Below are 22,994 nucleotides of genomic sequence, written 5' to 3' on the forward strand. Positions count from 1 at the left end.
AATGAAAATCTAATGCAATCAGCACAAAAAGTGATTTTATTTCAAAAAGTGAAAGTCATTCTCAATTCAACCCGTTGAGTCTCAAACACCAAAGTATGCAGATTACTTACATGTCAGATTTCTGAGAGGTTGACTTGATTTGCTTTGCTTCTGTTTCTGTGATAGGACTTGGCAAACTTTTGAGATCAGGCACACGGGTGGACTATAAAGACAATAATAAAGTGCACCTGTAATTTATACAGCCACAATATTGAAGCTCATACACACACACAAACAAACAAAAAATCTGAAGCAAACACTGCATTGTAGACGGGTTAGACAAAGGCATGGTAAAATAGTCAAAATAAGTAATACCAGTCACAACTTCTCAAAGATGGGTGTAAAAAAAGACTGTTAGACTCCAACATACATCATACAAGCATTCGCACACACCTCAAAGAAGATCTAGTCATATAAAAAGGAGAACTGTATCACTTGATGATGGCATGTCCAGAGAAGATTTTTTTTGTGTAATTGCAAAGAGAGCAATACTTAAAGCTCTGTCCTCACATTCAAACTCATTTCTGCTGGAAACTAATGTCCACATCCAGAAACCTTAAAAAAAAAACACATCCATAAAAATCCAGAGTTCTGTAACAAGCTGAATCTTGAAAACTAGACTTCTTTTATGAAAAAAGATAACGCCCAAAAAGTGCACATTTATAATACACTGAAACATTGAAGTGTACCATAAACTCCTCTCACGTTCTGGGACATAACATTTATTTTTAAGAAAAGGAAAAAAAAGTCCCACAAAAATAATGCAATAACAATATCTTACATTCATATTTGGCACTGGATTCGGTCGTCCAGTAATCTGGAAGGCAACACTTGACACTTGAAATATGTCAGGTCTCTTTACAGGATCCTTTTCAAGCATAAAGGCTGTTGAAAGGAGAAATGTTGAAGACAAAATTATACATATTTTATCATATGTAATCTGTCAATAGCATGCATTTTGTTAGACAAATCAACTGCATCTTTTTTCTTCTGTAACTACATAATATGGGGCTGGATGGGAACAAAAAGATAAATAAAATCCAAAGGAGGACATTACAAATGATAAAAAATAAATGAAAAAAACCCCTACATTTTATTGATCCCCGTTGGGAAATTCGGGTTACGATGGCAAACATACATGTATATATAAATAAACAACTAGAAATACACAATGTACATAAATATGCAATATTATACCAATACAGAACAACTTCACAAACATGCAGTTGCTGGTCGCCACTGTGCAGCGCTCAGGGCTTTTTTTTACCTAAGGTAGTCGTATCCTGCTCAAGGACATACCCCGGTGATGCCCATGTAAACCCTGTGTCACTGACACTTGCTCAACATTACTTTTGAGTCTGAACTCGCTACTCAACTAGCCTCTGGAGCTCCCATTTCAATCTAAACAGAAAAAAACAAACCAAAACACTAAGAAAAACAGCAAACTATAGCAAAATAATGTGGCCTTAGGAGACTCAAATCATGTATGAAAGAATTATAAAAGAAAACAGTTCTTCATAGATATTTGAGTCACTGGGTCCGTATATCAATTACACCAAGAAGACAAGACTTACACGTATTTATGAGAACATACCAATGAGGGACAAGAGTGAACTGGAATAGCGGTGGCTGTCAGGAACAGTGTAGTTGCTACTCTGTATGGCAAGTGAGCTTTCCCCAAAAGGAAGTGTGAAGAAACACAACTTGTACAGCAAACAGCCCAAAGCCTGGGGAAATAAAAACAATGGTGCCAATTCATACAGATTAAAGTACTTAAGATGTGTGTTCAGTACAGAAACTTTTTGATGTCCAATACATCCCTGTAAAAACCAAACGTTCAGCTATCCATCCTTTATACACACATTTCAGAACAGAATAAATCCACATTTTCCAAATGACCAAATAAACTAGCCAAGACAGGAGCCCATTACATTCTTCACATTTTCCAAATGACCAAATAAACTAGCCAAGACAGGAGCCCATTACATTCTCCACCACTGAGGACTACATGACATCAGAGCTACATTTTTTCCCTTTGAGATCTGAGAAAAGAGAAGTACATTGATATGATAAGTGTTATTTAGTGCCAGGGCAAAGTAAGACAGATAGACAAAAATTAGGGGGAAAGAAAAGCTGCCAGTGGCAAATTCCGATCTGATGTTCCTTCAAGTTCAAACACATAAATAGCACACTATGAAACTAAATGATAATAAAATAAACTTGCACCTTACACAACATATTTAATAAAAAAGGAAAAATTCCACGCCTCAGTGGGCTTACAACAACAATTATTAGATATTTAACTGTGTACGCATCTATTGTTTTAGTAAGGTTTTACGGCGCTCGCAACTGCATAAGAGCGTCAAGGGGTAGATGTCAGCAGGTAATCGTGCTTACTCTGCTCAATTCTCTAGCTTCAATAGCAAAAAGTCTGCTTCGACTATCAAGGCACCCCGGAAATAGCAGGTCACAAGAGTGTGACAAACTTACAAAAGAAGTAGTGGAAAAATGACGATAGTAGGGATTATGAAAGAAAAAGCAGTAGTTCCCTTTTGCAGTTCAGGCACAGTTATGAGCATGAGATTGATGAATCAGCCCATTTACAATTTTACTGTGCATAACAACATGTTAATGTCCCCCCTGTGGGAATGGCTTAAAGACACTTCAGTCAGTAGCAACCAATAGTTTTAAATTTACTGGCCTCAGGACCACGAATATTCCTGAACCTCAATCTCAATCTTCCTGTTAAGGCCAAACCAGACAGACTGGGTAACAAGATCCCAACTGACGGAGATATTCTATAACAAAAAAAAAAAAATGTTCCAGACTTGATGGATAGAATCACAACTTCTGCAATCAATACAATAGAGTTAAACAGATGTCGGTTAATTCTCTCTCCCTGAGCTTATTGCTTTCTCTGACTGCTTCTCCAGAAAACTTGCCACACATGGAAACATACCCATATATCTGCCTTTGTGCTGATTGGAATACCTCCGTACAAGTCAACCATCTCTGGCGATCGATATGACAGTGTGGTGTATCTGAAATGTGAGGGAAAGAAAACAGTCTTAGACACAAAGACAGATGTCACCGCCATTTTGTCTTGTATTCTCATTCTAAACCTTCTCCAACACTACAAGCAATGCAAATAATAAAATAGATACATGTTGAGTGCAGAAAGACACAGTGATTAACGAATTCCTGAAACCTGTGAATAAAAATTATATGATGAAAAAACTCCACAATATATTTTCTTAACCATAAAGGCATAACGGCCATATATGGGGTGTAAGCGCGGCTACCCAGGAAGCATGACAGACGTTTTTCTAGGGGCGACCTACTTCGCGGGAATCGCACAGGCCTTATATAAAGGGCACAGACCCTGACCTTCTTTGATGGAAAATTTCAGAATTCCTTGCATGCAAAATGACATAGTAAATTTCAGGTCAAAGTTATAAATAGTGACCAATGAGTTTGCAAGTTATTTTGGCCCAGATATCGATCGATAAGGTGACGCAGTCCACTGGAACGACTACACACTATGTGTTTATCACTCGTTACGCTGTGCTGCTTCACTAATCATGGACTTCCTCGTGTTTTGCGCTTTGTTTGTAACACTTACTATTTTTGAATGGCTCATTCTATTAGCTTTAAGAAAAGATAAGATGATGTCTTTTTTCATCTGTTGAGCAGTAAATGGTCATTTTTCAGTCAGGTATAAATTTCAGCTGAAACCCCCACCAAACCCCGATGTTTACAAACAATTGTAAGGGTTAAGATGCTGTCTAGATAAGAGTAAAACACTTTTCATTTTTTAAAAGTAAAAATCAAAGAATTTCTAGTTTTCTTACCTATTTTTTTGGGAGCCACTCACTTCAATACCGTTACAAGCTGACACATACATTTTAATACAAGTTTTGGAACAAATACAGTAAATTGCAAGGCAAGTGTACTCATCTGTTGGAAACAAGGTTTTAAACTACTCACTTCTGGATTTCCTCCTCTATGGTTGTTATCTTCTGCTGTGATGGATCCATCACCCTGCCAGTTGCACTTCCAAAGTCACACAAAACATAATTGCCTCCTTCACCACATAAAATATTCTCAATCTGTGGAACAAAGCGCATTTTAGCAAAGTAAAATGAAAATGCACACTGTCAAAACCAAATGACCATGGAAAAACCAGAACAGGAGAAAATAAAGAAGCCAGAGACAATCTTTTACAGCAAAAATGTGACAGGCAAGCAAACAAACACTTTGAATTCTTGTTCTAATTTTGGTCAGCTCATTTGAAGGATGGGTCAATAAATTTCAGGCAAGCACAAAACAGAATATGCTTCTTAGCCCTACTCTTCTGTAATTTAAAAGAAAAACAATCTCCCTCAATTAAAGGACCAAAAAGCTCAAAACAAATCATCTCATACCTTCAAAAGCTGAGCAGTGATAAGTAAAAACTTCCCCATGACTGAAACAACCAACATTGCCAGGTAGTCAGATAAAAACCCAGTACACAAAGTCTGTTGAGCTAAAGGGCAATCCTTTCCACAGAGAAAGAAGTGCATTTGTGTCACGGCACAGTGAAATCAGGCTCTCGTCAATTTTTCGGCATATGGAGTTATATGTATTAGCTTAAAGCTTGTTCCTTTGTCTTGATTTTGATAAAAGAACTTTCTATATATATCTTCAATTGAAGTAAAAATATTTTGGATTGAAGGAGGTGGGGGTCACCTGGTTTCAAAGGTAAAACTATCGAGAAAATGGCCGTCAAAGTCTGGTTACTTCCAAAGCTTGAGAGTCCATAAAAACTACAAATTTACATTTTATGTAGCTTTAAGCAACGCTTTTTAGTAAAATCCACATTGAAATGTGTTTTTAACACTTTTCCGCCTCATCTGGCCAATTGGCGATGTTTACCACTCAGTTTCCTTGGATTTTCCACAAAATATGATGGCAAAGCGTTAAAAGGAATTAAAAACAAAATTCAATAAATATTGCCAAGCCAGCAGAAAAATGCCAGTTTCTTCAATTTCATGATTTTCAAGTAAAGTAGACGAGCACTTGATTTCACCACGCTACCTCACATATAATAGTAATTTACCTTGCTGATGTCCCTCTCCTCTACATTAAAATACACAAGTCTTAACTCGTACACAGACTTGTCATTAGAAATCAGCCCTCATTTTACATAATTTCGCACATACACAATAAGTGCATATAGAAAATAAATTTGTATTCTGGCAGAACTTGTTTTTTAAATCATGAGAGAACCAAAATCTCAAAGCCATTATTTACCCAGAACAGCAACAGCCTGACAACTTCACTAACAAAGCAGTAACAGTGGCACCCTCTCAAAAAGACCTATTATCAATTTCAACTATCACAAGCAAAAATATGACATTCATTGAGAAGATCAGTTCAAATACGTTCTTCACAAAGAAGGAAATTATTGGAAAAAAAATGATAATGAAAACATTTTTAAAAATTTCTTCTAATATTAAATAATAGAAAATAGAAAAACACATGCCAAACCATGCGTAAATTACACTATTCCATAAACAAAAAATTCATTACCTTCAAATCCCTGTGTATAATAGGAGTTTGACAATGGTGTAGCCGAGAGACAGCTTCACATACATCACAGAAAATTTTGAGGATTTCTGGCTCAGAAAAGCCAGATTCAATTCTGTCATTCATTGCTTGTATCACAGATCCTGTGGATGAAAATGAGTTTTACAGTGTTCAGTAAAGAAAACAAAAGGACAGAAATCATTTGGACAAGCACATTAATCTGAATAACAGCTAAAGGACCAATGCAGAAAAGAAACACAATGAGTTCTAACTGCAAGGAGACAGATAAGAAGGGAGGAATGTCTATTTAATTTTCAGCTTCACATATATGTACAAAACTTGCTACTTGCAGACCTTCATTTCACTCTTGACACCATTAAAACAATTTATGTATCTCACATTTTATTTAAACACTTCGTGCTCATTACATGCTCATTCAAAAGAAACTGCAGCTCACAATATTTAAAAAGCATTTAAAACATACTTCTTTTCTGCACACTGATACGATATAAGATGGTTTCTCTTGGGGTCATAATAATGTAATGCACGCATCAAACTCAAACAGGCAGAAAATAAAGCTATTTGTTTTCAATAGCAGCACTCGGTTGATGGCCTGTCATTGAAAACTAATATTGCTATCACTGAAACGTAGAAGGGCATTCACCACCACAAAGTAAATTATTGTAAATGTGACACTTTCATTACAGCTGTCATTTCTATTACCAGTAGAAATGAGTGGTAGCGGCATTATAATTCAGGAAAGGCAGCTATCATTTCTCACCTCGACAATATTGCATAAGGATGAGCACTTCATACACTCGGTTCTGAGTGACTGTAATGCTTGACTCAATGTAGCGTATGATATTTTTGTGACCGCTAAGATCTTTCTGTAAGCAAAAACATAACATAACATACATAAAATATAAAGACAATTTCCAAGAGGAAATATATTTTCAACGCAAAATAAAAGACAAATAATAGTCTCAATTTGTACACATATAAAAGAGAAGTACTGAAGTCAACAACTAATGATCTAAAGTACAAAACACAGTTAAGTCATACACAGACATACACAGAAAATAACATTTTCTGGATCTACACATACACCTGTTTTTTTTAAACAACTGTGAACTTTGAACTTTGAATGCCTTAATCAAAACACCGTTCACACAACAACTAGATGCATATATATATATATAAAACACATCGAATCTTTCACAGGTGCAAGCTAAAACAAGTCCTGAAAAGTTTTCCAAAATTTAAAAATAATTATGAAAACATGTCTAACTAAAAAGACTGACCCTAACATAAAACAGACGCTAGACATCATAACAGAGCTACACACTTCATAGTAACATAATAGGTCCCATAACGAAGCAAAACAAAAGCATAAAAGAAAAACACTTACCATTATCTTGATTTCTTTCTGACAGACTGCCAAATCACGATCATTGTTGACGTACATTCGTTTGAGGGCCAAACGTCCACCATTTGCATTTTTAACAAGGAAAACGACAGCAAAACCTCCTAGAAAAATCAAGACAAAAAGGATATTAGTTGAAAACAGTAAAAATTTACGAAGGAAACAGTTTTATTAAAACAAAAAAAGCACCATGCATGCTGAAATCTAAGTACAATGGTACAGAAGAAAAGAATTTATAACTGCCATTCATCAAAAGAATCTGGGTAAAAAAATTAAGCCCCTCCAATTTACAGAAACAGGTAAATGCACACATGAAACTTGTAATCAGCCCTGTGAAAAGTATCAAAGAAAAAGATATAGAGCATTAGAATTTGATTTAAAGAACAAAGAATTCTCCTGAAAAAAAAAATTCCATTTTGCTGTCTGTAGGACGAGGCATGTGTTACATTAGACATTATTTTAAAGGAGTGATGTAACTTGTGTACACAAAGAATCCGAAAAAAAAAAGAACTGTCATATATATTATAAAAGAAAAGAACTGTCATATAAAAGAAAAAAAACAACACTTTTTAAGAGACAAAATATTCTATCTATGCCAGTGAACAGCTCCATAACATTGCGTTTGGATTGCAAAGAATGCTTTTTCAAAAGGATAACTATAAGGTAAACTATTTCGGTGGCAGGCAGTCTTTGTTTTAATGTTGTCCTGCAGAAGATTAGGCTGCAAAATATGTCGTACATTCTAATGTATGTAAAGCCACGAACATTCAGTTCCCTGGGATAGGCAATCACATACATAAACAAATACTGTGAAGCATTCTGGCAACAGAACCACAATGGGAATGTGATCTCCCGAAGCTAAGAGCAGGACAAGAGAGTTAGCTTTCATTGTCATATAATTAGTCCATGCAGAGATTTTTTAAATGATACATGATATAAAAAGATCTTTTTATGAGTGGCAGGTCCACAGAGCAAAGTCCGCAAACTATCAAGAGCTGCACATTTCAGAATTGCCTTTAGGTTGATACTAGGGCTGGGTCACGAGCGCGAGAACGGAACTGAATCACCACTCTTTCCTGCAGAACGCGATTCACGATTCACTTCAGTGGAATGCGGAACAGTATCGCCAAATGATTCCCGATTCACTCCCCTGTCGCTGTCACCACCTTGTGGCTTGTTTTAACCTACTGCTGAGTTGAGTCACGAGCGCAAGAACGAAACACTTAGTATGGCTCCCCTTATTTTACAAAAGATGGTATAGTCCAACCCCCCTATTAAAACAAAATGAACGGGGTCCAACCAATAGACAGAAGGAATTTTATGGAGCCATTGTTTTAGCGAATGGTGGGGTTGGGGTGGGGTTGGGGGGGTGAATTTATGGGGGTCACTAATTGAGGTCAGTAGATAGAGCATCGCAACAAAGGGTGTGGGGCGGAGAGGATGGCGGAACAACAAGAGTGGGACTCGCGCTCGCCAAGAGGCGTAGATATAACACTGTTCCGTTTCAGTCAGTGTTCCGCCACAGCTCCATGAGCGCTCGCGTACTCGCGATTCATTGAAGCCGACTGAATCGCGAATTGCCACTCTCAAATTTGACGAGAAGGATCCAGCCCTAGTTGAAACCTCATAGAATTTCCCAGAAAAAAGGCTTCAGGGAACTTTGGAGTTGACCAGCTAAAGAAGTAAACGCTTGACTTCCAGAACAAACACGACTCCTGCATCCACAAACACTTTCTAAACTATAGTCACACTTTTCCATTCTTATAACCATTTAATAAGTGTTCAACCTGAGATTTCACAGCCTACTGCCAAAACAATGGGGGGGGGGGGGGGGGGAATTTCCTTTACTTACTTTTAGCTTTCGGGTACATGATAATGAGATTAGATTCTAGACAAGAGTGATCATGAAGACTAACTGGGTGAAAGGCTGGGGATTGAGCTCTTGATGTAATATACACACGGAAATAGAGAGCAGAGTGCAAGGAGAAGGCAGATTCAACATCCTTCATAAAAATTTCAGTCTGGTATCCTCGGTAAGCAAATTCTTACTCACCCAAGAAAACCCCTTCTTCTAATTTTAAAAGCACCAAAGACATGTGTGGTGTTTGTGCAGGGGGAGAGGGTGTGGTGAAATGCTGTTTTCAAAAGCGAACTAAGAATTCAAAAATTAATGAGTACCAGGTAGATTCCACAGACATTAATTAGAAAAAATCATTATTTTCGGCAGGGGGATAGGAGGATCAAATCTTGTGGCAAATATTTAAGAGATGGGCTGATGATGCTCCTTGTCAAGAGCAGTTTAAGACCTAGAAGCACTTGTCTTCGAAAAATGTATTAATTAAAGACAATTTGAAGAAAAAACAATGTCATTATAATTTAAATCGAGCAGTCATCCTCTCTATTAGTATTTCCCTGTCTTTCTCTGTCTCTCTCCCCTTTTTTCCAGCCTCTGTCTCTCTGTCTCTGTCTCTTTCTCTCTGTACCGCTCGCCTTCTCTTTCTTTTTGTTTGTCTGTCTTTCTTTCTCCCCCACCTACTTTCCCACTCATCTTTCACTTTTCCCTCCTGTCAACTGGGGCATGTGATATTATCTAGCACTTCCCCCTGTTCTGTACCACCTCCCCTCTCTCTCTCTCTCTCTCTCTCCCTCTCCCTCTCTCTCTAAGATTAGAGATTTTACAGGAGAGTAACTGAGTAACAAATACAAAAAAGGGCCCCCCCCAAAAAGAGAGGTATCATGAAAAAAAGTCAACAGATAGGAAGAATGAAAGAGGGAGCAAACCACACAAGAGCACCTCTGCCAAACACCCACCTAAATTTACCAAATCTAACAGTGAAGACTGTTTTATACCTAACCCTAACTAATCATAAAATTTTTTTGATTAATCACCACTGTCTCAGAAAAGTCTAAAAAGATGCATAGACAGCCAAGATATCTCACCAAGTTTTATTAATAAGGACAATTTTTTTCTCATTACAACACAGACAAAGAAGCCTCCTTTTTAACCCTAGAAGCGCTCAGCGTTTCACCGGAAGTAACCTGCCACAAAAATTGCCCCGCCGCCAAGGCTGATCGGTTGTAAACATGGGTGTTTGGCGGGGGGATATGCTGAGATACCTGCTCCTGAAAAATGACCATTAACAGCTCAACAGATGAAAAAAGGAATATAAAACCTTATCTTACGGGAGGAGCTACCCTGGAGGACTATTTTCTATGTTTGTTGCCCAAGATCAAATCTAAAGTACCTACACATATAAGTTAGGCATAGTAAAATCTCATGATATGCAATTTTATTTTGGCATAGATACAGCAGTTGCTATGGAAATGGCCGCAATCTTGAAAATAAACAATGAATTTCAAATTCCTAAGGCTTTCTTATTTACAGACCAAATTCAGACCCTATCGGAGTAACAGCAAGTTTTTTTCAATATTTGCAAAAAAGAAAAAAAAAGTATGAGAATTTTCCCAAAGTATAAAATTTAGGTTGCGTAATCGCTTGCCAATGGATAAGTGTTATTGTTTTCACAAATATCTCTCTGTTACATTTCTGGCAGCCTTTCCATTCCAGAAAGTTTCATGTCAAAAGGGCAAAAACTAAGGAAGGAAAAAAAGGAAAAAACTGCAACAAAATTACATTTTGCAAAAGACGACAATTATTGTGAAATATCACTCTATATTAACTCATCCTCATGTTTTCAAAGGCAATTTACGAATAGACTTTCTCAATTGTATCCATGCTATATTTTGACAAAAAAAACAGGTTGATCTTCAAAAATCAGCCAATGTAAAATTTGCATAGCCTGACCCAAAATCTGCAAAATCAAGGGTCGCTCCTCCCCTTAAAGCTGATAGAATGAGCCATTCAAAAAAGTGATCAAATAAATACGTCTCATGGAATTCAAAACAACTCGCAAAACGCTAATATTAACTCAACAATAACAATAGTACATTAGCACAGCGGAACAAGTGATAGCGCATAGCGTGTTATCGCTCAGCTGGACCGCGTCACTTTATTCATTGATATCTTGGCAATGAGACGCTCTACGAGGTCATCAAGATAACTTGCAAAGTCATTGGTCACTATTTATAACGTTGACCTGTAATTTACAACATCATTTTCCAAGGAATACTGAAATTTTCCATTTAAAAAGGTCGGCGTCTATGCCCTTTATATAGGGCCTGCATGCTTCCCGGTCGAAGTAGGTCAGCCCTCCTGCACCATTCCAAGGTAGCCCGGCTGACACCCTTATTAAGGCCTGCCCGCTTCCAAGGTTTACTTACTTACGTAAGCTACTGATTGACCTGGCCAGTGGAATGAACTACAAATTGATATTACTTTTTATTAGATTTAAAAAATGGCAAATAACACCTAACCAGTGTAGGGCAGAAGTTAGTTTTGTAACTTAGTTGGGACTTAGTCTACTACAGTCTACAGACTACAGTAGCGTAGCAAATAACATGCTATGACAATATTGACAAGGAAGTGGCTATTCTCACCCCGGGAAAGAATAAAAATACGATCGACCTCTCACCCTGGGTGAGACTGCCAGCATTGGTCTCACCTGGTGTTAAACAATACCTGCTTTTAATTTCCTAATTTCTGAATACTTGTGGATGATCAAATTTACAAAAACAAAGAAAAAAATGATGTTACAGTACAAAATTTAAGTTAAACTAGAAATTGGTCATCTACAAAGATGCTATGGCTTTTTCACTTTTTTCGAAATGAGCCGAACTACGCGGGTCGCCATTTTGTTTTGCTCGGAAGTTCTTACTAGATCTACTCCTTCTCTCACTTCTCTCTTTCTGAACACTGTCTAGATTATACTAGATATCTAGATATCAGTGTGGACGATCAAATTGACAAAAACAATGAAAAAAAAATGATATCATAGCACAAAAGTAAATTAATTTGGTCATCTACAAAGATGCTGAACAGCTATTTCACTTTTTGAACCGAGCCGAACTACACCGGCCGCCATTTTGTTTTGCCCGGAAGTTTTTGCGCTACTCCTCTCTCTCTCTCCCCCCCCCCCCATCTCTCTCTCTCTGCTCTCTCTTTCTCTCTCACTGCCCACAGACAAAATTACATGCTTTCAACACAAAAGTGCTGGAACCTTCGTTCTCGGTGAACGCTACACTGGTTGGCCTATCACGGTGAATGCGCACCGGATGAGAATAGCCAAAAGGCTCGCCTGCACTATTCTCACCCAGGGTGAGAATAGAGAGGTGGCCTCACCTATTATTCATTGACAAGCCTGGTTAGATCTACACTTTCACAAGAAGCTCTTCTGAATCAATGACCAAGATTGCTGTGGAATAATAACCATACTGTACTACTAAGTAACTATTTCTGTTCTGATTCCTGAGTGTGGTACTGAGTCTTGGATCTTGCACACATCTGTCGTGTGTCCTATCCTAAACTTAACAACTAGAGAATTTTACTCTAAATACAGATCTACCACCAGTTGATCGAGAATTTGTTTGACAAATACATTATTCTTAGAATGAGTATCTTTATAAAAATGTGTTGTGAAGCCAAAACATTCAAATAACCAGAAGAAAATATGTATCGAGACCAAGACATAAACAAAGGTAACGCCCACCTTCAGTTGTCCCCTCTTCCAAAATTGCTCTCAGAGCCACTCACCTTCTGCAATTACTTCATCAACAACAACAGAAAAGCGGCCGATTTGAAAAGTCTTCCCAATGTGAGGACTTTGTTGATTTGAACTAAATAACTTTTTCATTTTGCAATGCGTTGACCATCCGGTCTAAAAGTCAAAATCTATCCATTTTTGTGAAGCAGTATTACTCATTGTCGGTACAATTCTACAGTAAGAAAGTGTCCACTTCCTGTTTAGGTTATGACCACTTCCGCTATCAATCAAATGTGAATACAGAAAGTTTCGCATTCAACTTAAATACTTTAAAATTTTGTGCTTTGAATGACTTCAAAGTGAATCTTATGCTTGGTTCCCATTTTGAACTTATTTTAATCAAAACTGGAGATTCTATAAGCAAAGCTCATTCTCTCTATCTCTGCAACAGGGAAAAAGCGGAAGAGAGACCTGGAGAGACACAATTTACTAAAATTTTGGACGAAAATTTTGCCAACCAAACAAAACGGAACAGGAAAAGAAGAAAACGAAAGTTCCAAATTTCGTGCCGAATCCGACCGAAGGATTCTGACAAAATGTTGAAAATGCATGTTCGAGACAAGATGTCAACGTTTTCTTGGTTTCTTATTTTGGCTGGAGTGTGTACAACGACCTCCTCCTGTTTGACTGACGAGGGATCTTTAGATGATGGGGGATGGTAATTCCACTTTTCTTATTAGTCTAGATCTAGATTCTAGATTTTTATAGATCTATATTCTATATCTAGATCACGACTCACGGCAGTCACGGACCGTTTTAGCAATCCAGATCTAGATTCTAGATCTAGTCTAGATCTACCAGCTGTTGCCTGTCCTCTGTAGTGTAGCTGTCTGAAGTGAAGGCCTACCAGCCAGCCAGAGTCAGTTCATTGCTTCATTGCCCTTTTTTCTGCAATGGGGCTCCACGGAGTGAAGCTGTGGCAATTGACACTGGTGTCAATTGCCATCTAGTGAAGCGGTGTCAAGTCTGAAAACAACACCTTAGATCTAGTAGTATTCTAGTCTGTCTAGTCTAGATCTAGACTCTAGATCTATCTTTAGCTTTCTATTATAATGTGTTATGAACACATGAAAAAGCTAGAGTCTAGATCTAGAATCTAGATCTAACCCCCTCTCATAAGTTGAAAGTCATAACGAGTAGTTCTTATCACAGCTCAATCCCAGAGTGCAGTCTGATTCTGATCTATTCTATTTAGGCTATTGCTATTGTTAGGGGACCGTACGCCCCAATAGCGCTTGGCGCTAGGGGACTGTACGGCCCCATAATGTTTGGCGCTAGGGGACCGTACGTCCTACCTGCGCTGAGGCGTGGTGTTATGGGGCTGTACGCAGATATGCATGCATCTGGACTTTGCAAAAATACTGGAGGAAAACGGCCAGTTTAACGCCGAAGTGTATACAGACCCGGTAACCTGGAACAAAGTCACGAAGTATACAGGCCCGGTAGGGGAACTCTTTTGCGATTTCGGAAAGTTTCAGCACCCAGACCCGGTAGTGTGTGTGTGTGTGTGTGTGTGTGTGTGTGTGTGTGTGTGTGTGTGTGTGTGAGTGAGTGAGTGAGAGAGAGAGAGAGAGAGGAGAGAGCAGAGGGAAGTGCTAGCAAAATGTATGACACAGTTGGCAGGAGGGAACGAGAGAAAGATAGAGTGGGAAATACGAGGGGAGAAAGAAAGACAGAGACAAACAAAAAAAAGAGAATGCGAGCGATACACAGAGACAGAAGAAGGAGAGGGAGAGAGAGAGGGGGGGGGGGGGGGGGTGACTGCTCGATTTAAATTATGACATTGTTCTTTTCTTCAAATTGTGATTCCTCCAACTCCAAAACGGGGGAAAAACGATCGTTCATCGAAAAGACATCCGCAATCTTCATGATTTAGATTTAGATCTAGATTCTAGGTCTCTAGATTCTAGATCTAGATATAGGCTAGCCTCGAAACTAGATCAATGATTTATATCTGTCGGTCTAGATCTAGACCTAGGCCATAGATCTAGAAGAACCTAGTTTTACCCTGAGCCAAGAGGGCGCTGGAACTCTCCGAAATCACAAAAGAGTTCCCCTACCGGGTCTGTATACATTGTGACTTTGTTCCCGGTTACCGGGTCTGTATACACTCCCGTTTAACGAAGCTCCTGACGTAAGGAGTTATTACTAGGAGAATGTTTAAAATGTCTGAATACATTCTCCCTAGTAATAACTCCTTACGTCTGGAGCTTCATTAAACTGGCCGTTTTCCTCCTGTATTTTTGCAAAGTCCAGATGCATGCAGTATAATATATTCATCTACGTACAGTTCTGTAACACCACGCCTAAGCGCAGGTAGGACGTACGGTCCCCTAGCGCCAAACACTATGGGGGCGTACGGTCCCCTCCTAGTAGGGGCGGGCACGAGACGAGCCGAGTACCCGTTTCTCGCGGGTAACGGCCTTCCCGTCACTTCCCGGGCACTAAACTACTGCTCAGTACCGAGACATGATATTGCTCGTTGGCTTGACACAACGAGTAACAGTAACGAGAGTGAGAGAGTGAGAGGCGAGAAATGACAACGCAGACAGTGCCACCCATCACCGTGCCGTCCTGTGTGTGAAACTGAAAGGGAGAGGAGAGGTTGGCGAGACGAGGCGAGTGGGGAGTTGATCAGGGCCTAGGCCTAGGTCTCCCTACCTTCCTTCACCGCCTGCGCCTGCGCAACAGGGCAAGCCTAGTTTCTAAGTTTAGATCCCCGCCACGATCGGTCTTCTCGCTAAACGAGCTGCTCGTTCTGTGGGGCGAGAAGAGAAATCTCGGCCACGGCCGGTCTTCTCGCTGAACGGGTGGCTCGAACTGCGGGGCGAGAAGAGAAATTGGTCACGAGACGAGAAGTATTTCTCGAGACACGAGACGGGAAATATTTCCCGTTCTCGGGACCGGTCCTGGCGAGAAGAAGGTCAGCTTCTCGGTCTTCTCGCTCGGGAAGGAAAAAGCGCTTCCCGCCCGTCTCTACCTCCTAGCGCCAAGTGCTATTGGGGCGTACGGTCCCCTAATATCAGCCTTCTATTTATAAAGGAAGTGGATATTTATACGGCAGGCCGTCGAAAAATCGGAAGTGATAATTCCACGGCACATAAATTCAGCCAATCAGGACATCCGGACTATTTATAATTAAGCCTATTTTCTTTTCCATAAGTAACGCATTATAGATACAATTTAATGATACATGTATTATGTATGTTTAGTTAACAATGTTTGTCCTTTGCTATCATTTTGTGCATTATGGACAATGATGAAATGTTTTGTGTCACTGTAACGAGAGTGAGAGATGCACAATTTATTTTGTGCAAGCAAAATGGAGAGAAGACTGGTTTGGGTTTTTTTGCCAACAGTAGGGTGCCCATTTGCGGATGGGATCTGGTCGGGTAGGGATGATCACCCGACTCGTCGCCTGGAAAACAAACACAATTCTTGCATTGATACACTTCAAACAGAGCCTATACCGTCGAAATATCAATTCAGATATTTCGACTCAAGACGGCATACCATATAGGTTCACTTCCGATGTTCAGACAGCACAGCATGCCGTGGAAATATCAACTACGATCTTCAGACGGCATGCCGTGGAAATATCGCTACCCATTTATAAATCATAATGGCCACCTGTCCAAGACAATCAGCTGTGTCATTATTCGGACAGTGTCTACGTACATGGTAACCGGGCACCTAGTGTCAGTATCTACGTACACGGTAACCGGGCACCTAGTCTCACCTTGACTCAGTATCTACGTACATGGTAACCGGGCACCTAGTCTCAGTATCTACGTACACGGTAACCAGAATGAAAATTAATCATATATATATTTGTCCTCTGTGCTGTCTCTTGCTGAAAAAAAGAAAGTTCATACAAGTGTCTTGTTGGGCTTGCGATCGTGACTAGTCAGTGAACCTGCGCGAGTGCATCACATTGTCATTGTGAGTACCGGTTGGGGTCACAGAAATTCATTTTAAGTCTGTGCGCTGCGAAGTATAATATAGGGCTCCGGAATGGGGGGGATTATTGATTTTTTTTTTTTAAAGTAGGCCTACAGTCGGGGGAGGGGTGGGGATGAAGGCAACACTGGATGACAAAACCTGAACTTGGAGTTCTGAACTGCCCTGTTACCGTGTACGTGACACAGGGACTACGTGCCTGGTTGCCAGTTACCGTGTACGTAGATGAGGCTACATGCCCGGTTACCGTGTACATGACACTGAGACTACGTGCCCGGTTGCCGGTTACTGTGTACGTAGACACTGAGGCTAGGCGCCGGGTTACCGTATACGTAGAGACACTTCGTTTCGGATAGGGGGTGTGTGATTAATCAGATTATTATTCGGACCACCCTTCTTTCCAGTCCCGTATCAGTCTGGCCCTCCTACCTCAGCACCATCATCCTTGTGATGACTGCGTGTGTGTGTGTGTCAGTCTGCTTGAGTTTGTGTGCGTTTGTGGCCTACTTGTAGAACCGCCTGCGTTGATTCGTAAACGAGGCGTGCGTCTCATGGAATTCAAAACATTCCAAGTTGGTAGCTCTAGATGTCTGTCTAATTAAATTATAGCAAATTGACCCACTTAGACATGAGGAGCTCAGAAGACTCGCATCTCGGCACAGACGCAGAACAAGTTTTGACTTTTTTTTAGTTTGTTTTGTATGCTGAACACAAATTTGACTCCATTTCATAGCCTACAAAACGTTCACGGTGTAGTCACTGTGTTTTTAAAAACATTAAAACTAAAACCAACTCGCCAATTATGCCTCTTCACCCCGGTTGAGAATACAAATGCAGCCAGTGGCGGTGGGTAGTGAAGGGCTCACGGGCTTGAGCCCCCCTCCCTACCCCCCAACTCTATCGCAAAGCAAATGAAAATAACGAAATTATAAGCAGGTGAAATTGTAGTTATGATCACTCTGTGAACACAGGGTATTCAAGTTGGTGGCTTCCTCGTTTCTCCAATCACTATTGTCACGGCTTACAACTATTACCATAGTAACCTAACTGCTAATCAAATGTCTTAAGGGCTCAGCAAAGGACGAGCCCGTTCCCCGGCCCCCACTTAATGAAACCCCTCTTGTAAAGAGGTAGAAGACTTGAAAAAATGACACTGCACAGAGAGCTCACGCTCTCCTAGCCCTGACAATGGAGTGAAAGTTGACGACACACTTTCCCTCAATGACACAGTTACCTGTGCACCCATTGGACCTTTGTTAGGTGCGTTCTACTTTCTGAGGCTACACGGCCTAATCCAGCTCATGCACTGTATGTTTGGAGTGCTGTGTGTGCCGCTGAGATTTAACAGTTATTTATTACATTTCATTACTTCAAACCGCTTTTGAGGCTACTTTTTCACCAGATGAAAATCAATAAGAAAAATTTGGAGATAAAACGGTTTTGTCCCCACCATCCAGAAGAATTTAACGTTGAACAAAAAGATGGAGGACAGAAGTGATTCTTCTCCTTTGAATGATTCTCAAAATTCTGTGGCTCGCTGTGAGTAGATAGAAAAATCATCACTGTTTTGTTCTTATTGCTTGCTATTTGGTGGTAAAGAAGTGGAAGCAACCTAAGCCCCACCCAAATTTTGCAGCCCATTTTAATATGTTCCTGTTTAAGTGTTCTACAGCATTCACATGTGTTGCGCATCATAGGCCATTACATGCCGTCATCCAAACATCAGTCAGAAACCTTCTCTCAAAAATGCATATATATCGAGGGACCAATCAAAAAACATTTCGAAGCATCCTTTCAGTTGGAGTGACTGCATGTGCGTTTGTACATGATCTAAATTATATTTTTTTTAAAAATCAGATGACGAATGCATGTGTTTGAGTGGAGCGTACTTTTGTATGGCAAGCGTTTAGGCGGAGACTAATGTAATACACATCTATATAGAAAGATGTTATTTATTGAATCATAATCATTATTGTTGCCGGTGCATCTCAATTTATGTCTAGTCAACCAAGATGAGACTACTAGATGAGGAAAACAAATATCACAGGAGAAGAAAGCATGAGACTGATACCTTGGTAATGGGTTATCTATGTACTTTAATAAAAGTGATCCCATTTATTTATTTATTACAGTGAATGTAAATATGATACCCAACTATAGCAGGGTTTGGCAATACCAGGGACATCACGTCGGTCCTGACTGTTCTGTTATAGCGGATAGCGGGGGCGAACTGTAATTCTATTATGGCACATTAATTTTTTAATTAAAACATCATGGGATAGGCATAAAGCAGGTGATTGCAAAAATTTTGTTGTGGGCTTGAGTGATTTCAATATGAATTAGAGATAAAATCAAATGTTATTTATTTTTTACATAAGAAGAAAATGCTTTGGGCTTGTTTGTTTTTTTTGTTTTTTTTTGGGGGGGGGGTATTTATAGATACACAGTTTAATATGTCACAATAATATGAAACTTAGGCATCATGTACACACTTGAAATTATTGCCATATATATGAAAGTGCACCCGATAAATCTTTCCATTGTTATGTACACTTATTAAAATGACCCTCACAAGAATTTATTAGCTTTTTTTTTCTACAATCTTTCTCTTTACCTTTAGCAAATGGGACAAAACTCAGAGTTGTTAAGAGTTAAAGTCATTTTCAGTCATTAGTTCTGGGTGGACTACCTCCTAATTGTGAATGAGGTTTCATTGTTTTGAATTATCAATACCTTATTTTTTCATGTTTAATTGTTATTGCAGGTCTACATCAAAGAAAGATATGCTTGCTGTTCCTGGTCCATGTGATATTGAAGTGAGAGATGCGAAAGGACTTTCTCAGCAAGAGTTTCTGAATAGGTTTTTATTACTATTACATTGTATTTGTTAATGCATTCAATGCGTATCCATATTATTTCTTAGGGAGGTGGGGGTGGGGTGGGGGGTGGGGGGTCTATCAAGCTTCTGACATTTTGAACAGAAACAAACCTTCTGCATATTCTGGTTTTACCTTTCTGTCTCTTTCTGTCTGATCTGCACTTCTTATTTCATTCGAGTGGGATAGCTACATGACACATATCAACTATGTTTGGTTTTATTTATTTGGGTCTTTTTCTCATAGCACTTGGCATACGTGTAAGGCTGAGTGTTTCTGCATAGCCATGTTGTCCTTGTTACATAGTGTACAGTTATTTGGCAGTAAAAAAGATTTTGATATATTGTGTAATTGAGTCTGTTTTAGAATAGTCAACTTAGCTTTTTCATGCACTTTTTCGTACCACCGAAATTGTCAACGTCATTCCACAATCGACCAAATCAATTTCGAGGGTTTTCTCAACTAAGCCATTTTTGAACAAAGACATCAAAGGGCATCCTACTATACATGTACAGTAGAAACCTGATATAACAGGGATGGTGGGACCAGAGAAAAAGTCCTGTTAAATCAGAAATGCAAGGGAAGTAAGCATTTGTGGACTAACCCAGCTGTATTTATTCATGGGTAGTTTCCCTTGCGACAAGCAACACATTACACGTGGGTGTAGCTAGGCTAAGGGCTAGATGACTGAAGTCTGCAGCACACCACATCTCTCTCTTGTTTCACCCGATGCGTGTGCTTGCAGCAGTAGCGTGGCTTTCGTGGGCTTGTTCAACCACTGCGTTCCTCTCTCTCTCTCTCTCTCTCTCTCTCTCTCTCTCTCTCTCTTTCTCTCTCTCTCTCTCTCTCTCTCTCTCTCTCTCTCTCTCTCTCTCTCTCTCTCTCTCTCTCTCTCTCTCTCTCTCTCTCTCTCTCTCTCTCTCTCTCTCTCTTGCTCTTCTTTGTCCCTGCTATAACCGGTTGGGCTCCGATGATGTCCTGTTATTGCGGATAATTTTTTATAGAGGCATAGAGTAGGAAAAAACGGAGATTCTAAAAATCCCTGTTTTTACCGGTTCCCTATTATTCCCGGGCCTGTTATATATGGTTTCCACTGTAGTTACGTTCTGTTACGTTATTTCCTGTCTGGTTTATAATTGACACTCTTGCAAACATACACGGATAGAGATACATAAACGATTGTGTTTTGAAATTGTTAGTTTGCATGAAAAAAGTAGGATATGTAGCTTAATTTTTAACCCTGCATAGCATTTTTATAACTGAAATTAAGGTGAATTGGTGTTTCAAATTTGTTTAAAGTGCAGGTTATGTGTAGTACTGAAAGCTGAAAGCTGAAAGCTAAAGGAATTAAAAATAATTGAAATGTCTATTTCAGATATGCTTATGATCTGCCTGTCGTTATACGAGGAGCAACTGACAATACTGTAAGTTTACCGAATGTGGTCGTCAACTAAGGAGGACTGAATGCAAGAGTCAGTCTGTTTAAAATAATAAGTACTCAAGTCATGGTTATGATTTCTCTACTCTCTTAGATGTGGTTTTTTTTGTAGCTTTTTTTTTTTTGGGGGGGGGGGAACATCATTTGATTTCATGTATGTTGTCTGACATTTTGACAGAACTATAATATTGTGATTATGCTTATGTTGGTTCCCACTTATCTAAAGATGTATGCGTCAGTGTTTATTCTTTGTCACCCATCATTCTCATTGGTACTTATGCTTTTAAAAAAATAATTGAAAATATAATTACCATCAATATATAGTTTTAGGTGACATCTGTCAACAGTGCAACAATGTATGAGTAATACATTTGCATTGTCATAAGTCAGTTATATTGTTCAGAATGTGTTTTATGGTCAGTGTATGACGCATAGGCATTACTCGTGCGAATCATAACTGTTTGTTTCCTGTTTAATTGTTTTTCTCAATGGCTTTTCAAAATTTGAATGTCTTTCTATTTTCAACCCATTATGATCTGATTGTGATGTTGAAGGACACTGATGGATCAGCCTTCAAGGGAACTGTTAATGTGGGCTTTGGAGTAAGAACAGAACATCCTGACAAGACATGTGAAAAACTATTTGATCCTTGTGGTACTTCTTGTACAAATTATGAGGCTGAGGCCATCGCCATTGAAGCAGCAATCCTCCACCTAACCAACATTTTCATTATATAACCAGACAAAATCAAGGATACTGTAATCTTCACGGACAGAAAGTCAGTACTCCAAGCTTTGGAAAACATGAATTTTGAAAGCCCAGCTTGCCTCTCTGTGGCTAAAAAATTAACACCTTCATGCAGACCATCAACCTGAATTTACAGTGGATACCTGGCCACAGCAACATCCCAGGAAACGACAGAGCAGACACCTTGCCAAGAAGGGAGCATCACAAACACAACCTCAAAACCCAGTGTCACAACAGACAGTCAAGAACATCGTCAAATGTCAATCAAATGCAATACCAGGGAACAGTGGCTGAATGGATGGGCATTGGGCAAAACTGGAAGAGCTGTATTTGCACACATGACTGCTCCCAACTCAAAAGACTGAATTTCCTCAGTAGAAGAGAACAAGTCACTATCTTTCGCCTGCGAACACAACAACACAACACATCCTACTGAATTCGTACCTAGATAGGATCTGCAAGGATACCCCTCCTAACTGCCCCTTGTGTGACTGTCAGGATGAAACAGTATCACACCACCTCTATACCTGCCCTGCACTTACCAACCTGCGTAGCACCTACTTACCCCCCCTGATATGGGAAATACTTTATACAGCGACAAAAGACAGCTGATAAAAAGCTGTAAATTCTTTGCCATATTGACAGGCCGAAGGTCTGGAACCAGATGGCAGCTGAATCGGAAAAGTAAAGTGAAAGTTAAAGTAAAGTGATGTTGAAGGTAAGCTAATAAGTTCGTATTTTTGTGACATTTCAGGTTTTTCAAGACCAATGCAGAAAGGAAAACATGATGAAAGACTATGCTTCCAAACGAATTAAACTGAGTTCTGCGAATACTCATTCATATGAAAAAGGTATTAAAAACCAACCGTGTAATATTTACTTACACCAGCAAAAAATATGTTATTAATGTACTGTCAAATCAGTGTAAGATGGCCACCCATTGTCAAGGAGAAAAGTGGCCGTATAAGACAGGTGGCCGTCTTAGGCAGGACTGATCAAGGTGAAGAAAACAAACCATTCCCATCTGAGGTCCCAATCGAAAGTAGCTGCATTGTTGTTTTTGTTGTTGTTGTTTGTATTTTGTTTATTATTTTTATTTCGTTGTTGATTTTTTGCGCAAGAGTGATGATAAAACGAAATGTATCAGACGAGGAAGACCGAGTACCATGTTAAAACAAACACATGGGTTGCCACCACTCAGGAGAGAACGAGCGAGGCTTCTGTCACAAGTTCATGTTGACGTCCATTGTTTCTTTGTTACAGACTGGGTAAACAGTGACCAC

General features: G+C 39.4%; 2 protein-coding genes across 2 annotated transcripts in view; one reads left to right on the forward strand and one right to left on the reverse strand.

The window, feature by feature from the left end:
* LOC101853451 (BMP-2-inducible protein kinase) overlaps nt 1-12,943 on the reverse strand; it is a 45,871-nt gene extending 32,928 nt beyond the window's left edge. The window contains exons 1-9 of the mRNA XM_005095089.3: nt 12,681-12,943; nt 7,016-7,134; nt 6,389-6,494; nt 5,611-5,750; nt 4,027-4,148; nt 2,999-3,080; nt 1,634-1,766; nt 821-924; nt 111-202 (exon numbers count right to left, since the gene is read on the reverse strand). Of these exons, the coding sequence (XP_005095146.1) occupies nt 111-202; nt 821-924; nt 1,634-1,766; nt 2,999-3,080; nt 4,027-4,148; nt 5,611-5,750; nt 6,389-6,494; nt 7,016-7,134; nt 12,681-12,780 (998 nt within the window). The 5' untranslated portion in view covers nt 12,781-12,943. The remainder of the gene's footprint in view (nt 1-110; nt 203-820; nt 925-1,633; nt 1,767-2,998; nt 3,081-4,026; nt 4,149-5,610; nt 5,751-6,388; nt 6,495-7,015; nt 7,135-12,680) is intronic.
* A 158-nt stretch (nt 12,944-13,101) lies between these two features.
* The window catches only part of LOC101853846 (jmjC domain-containing protein 8), a 19,241-nt gene continuing 9,348 nt past the window's right edge, over nt 13,102-22,994 (forward strand). The window contains exons 1-4 of the mRNA XM_005095091.3: nt 13,102-13,348; nt 19,415-19,510; nt 20,902-20,950; nt 22,466-22,562. Coding sequence (XP_005095148.1) covers nt 13,227-13,348; nt 19,415-19,510; nt 20,902-20,950; nt 22,466-22,562 — 364 coding nt within the window. The 5' untranslated portion in view covers nt 13,102-13,226. The remainder of the gene's footprint in view (nt 13,349-19,414; nt 19,511-20,901; nt 20,951-22,465; nt 22,563-22,994) is intronic.

The sequence above is a fragment of the Aplysia californica genome, unplaced genomic scaffold (genome assembly GCF_000002075.1).
Source record: "Aplysia californica isolate F4 #8 unplaced genomic scaffold, AplCal3.0 scaffold00095, whole genome shotgun sequence".
NCBI classification, from domain to species: Eukaryota; Metazoa; Mollusca; class Gastropoda; order Aplysiida; family Aplysiidae; genus Aplysia; species Aplysia californica.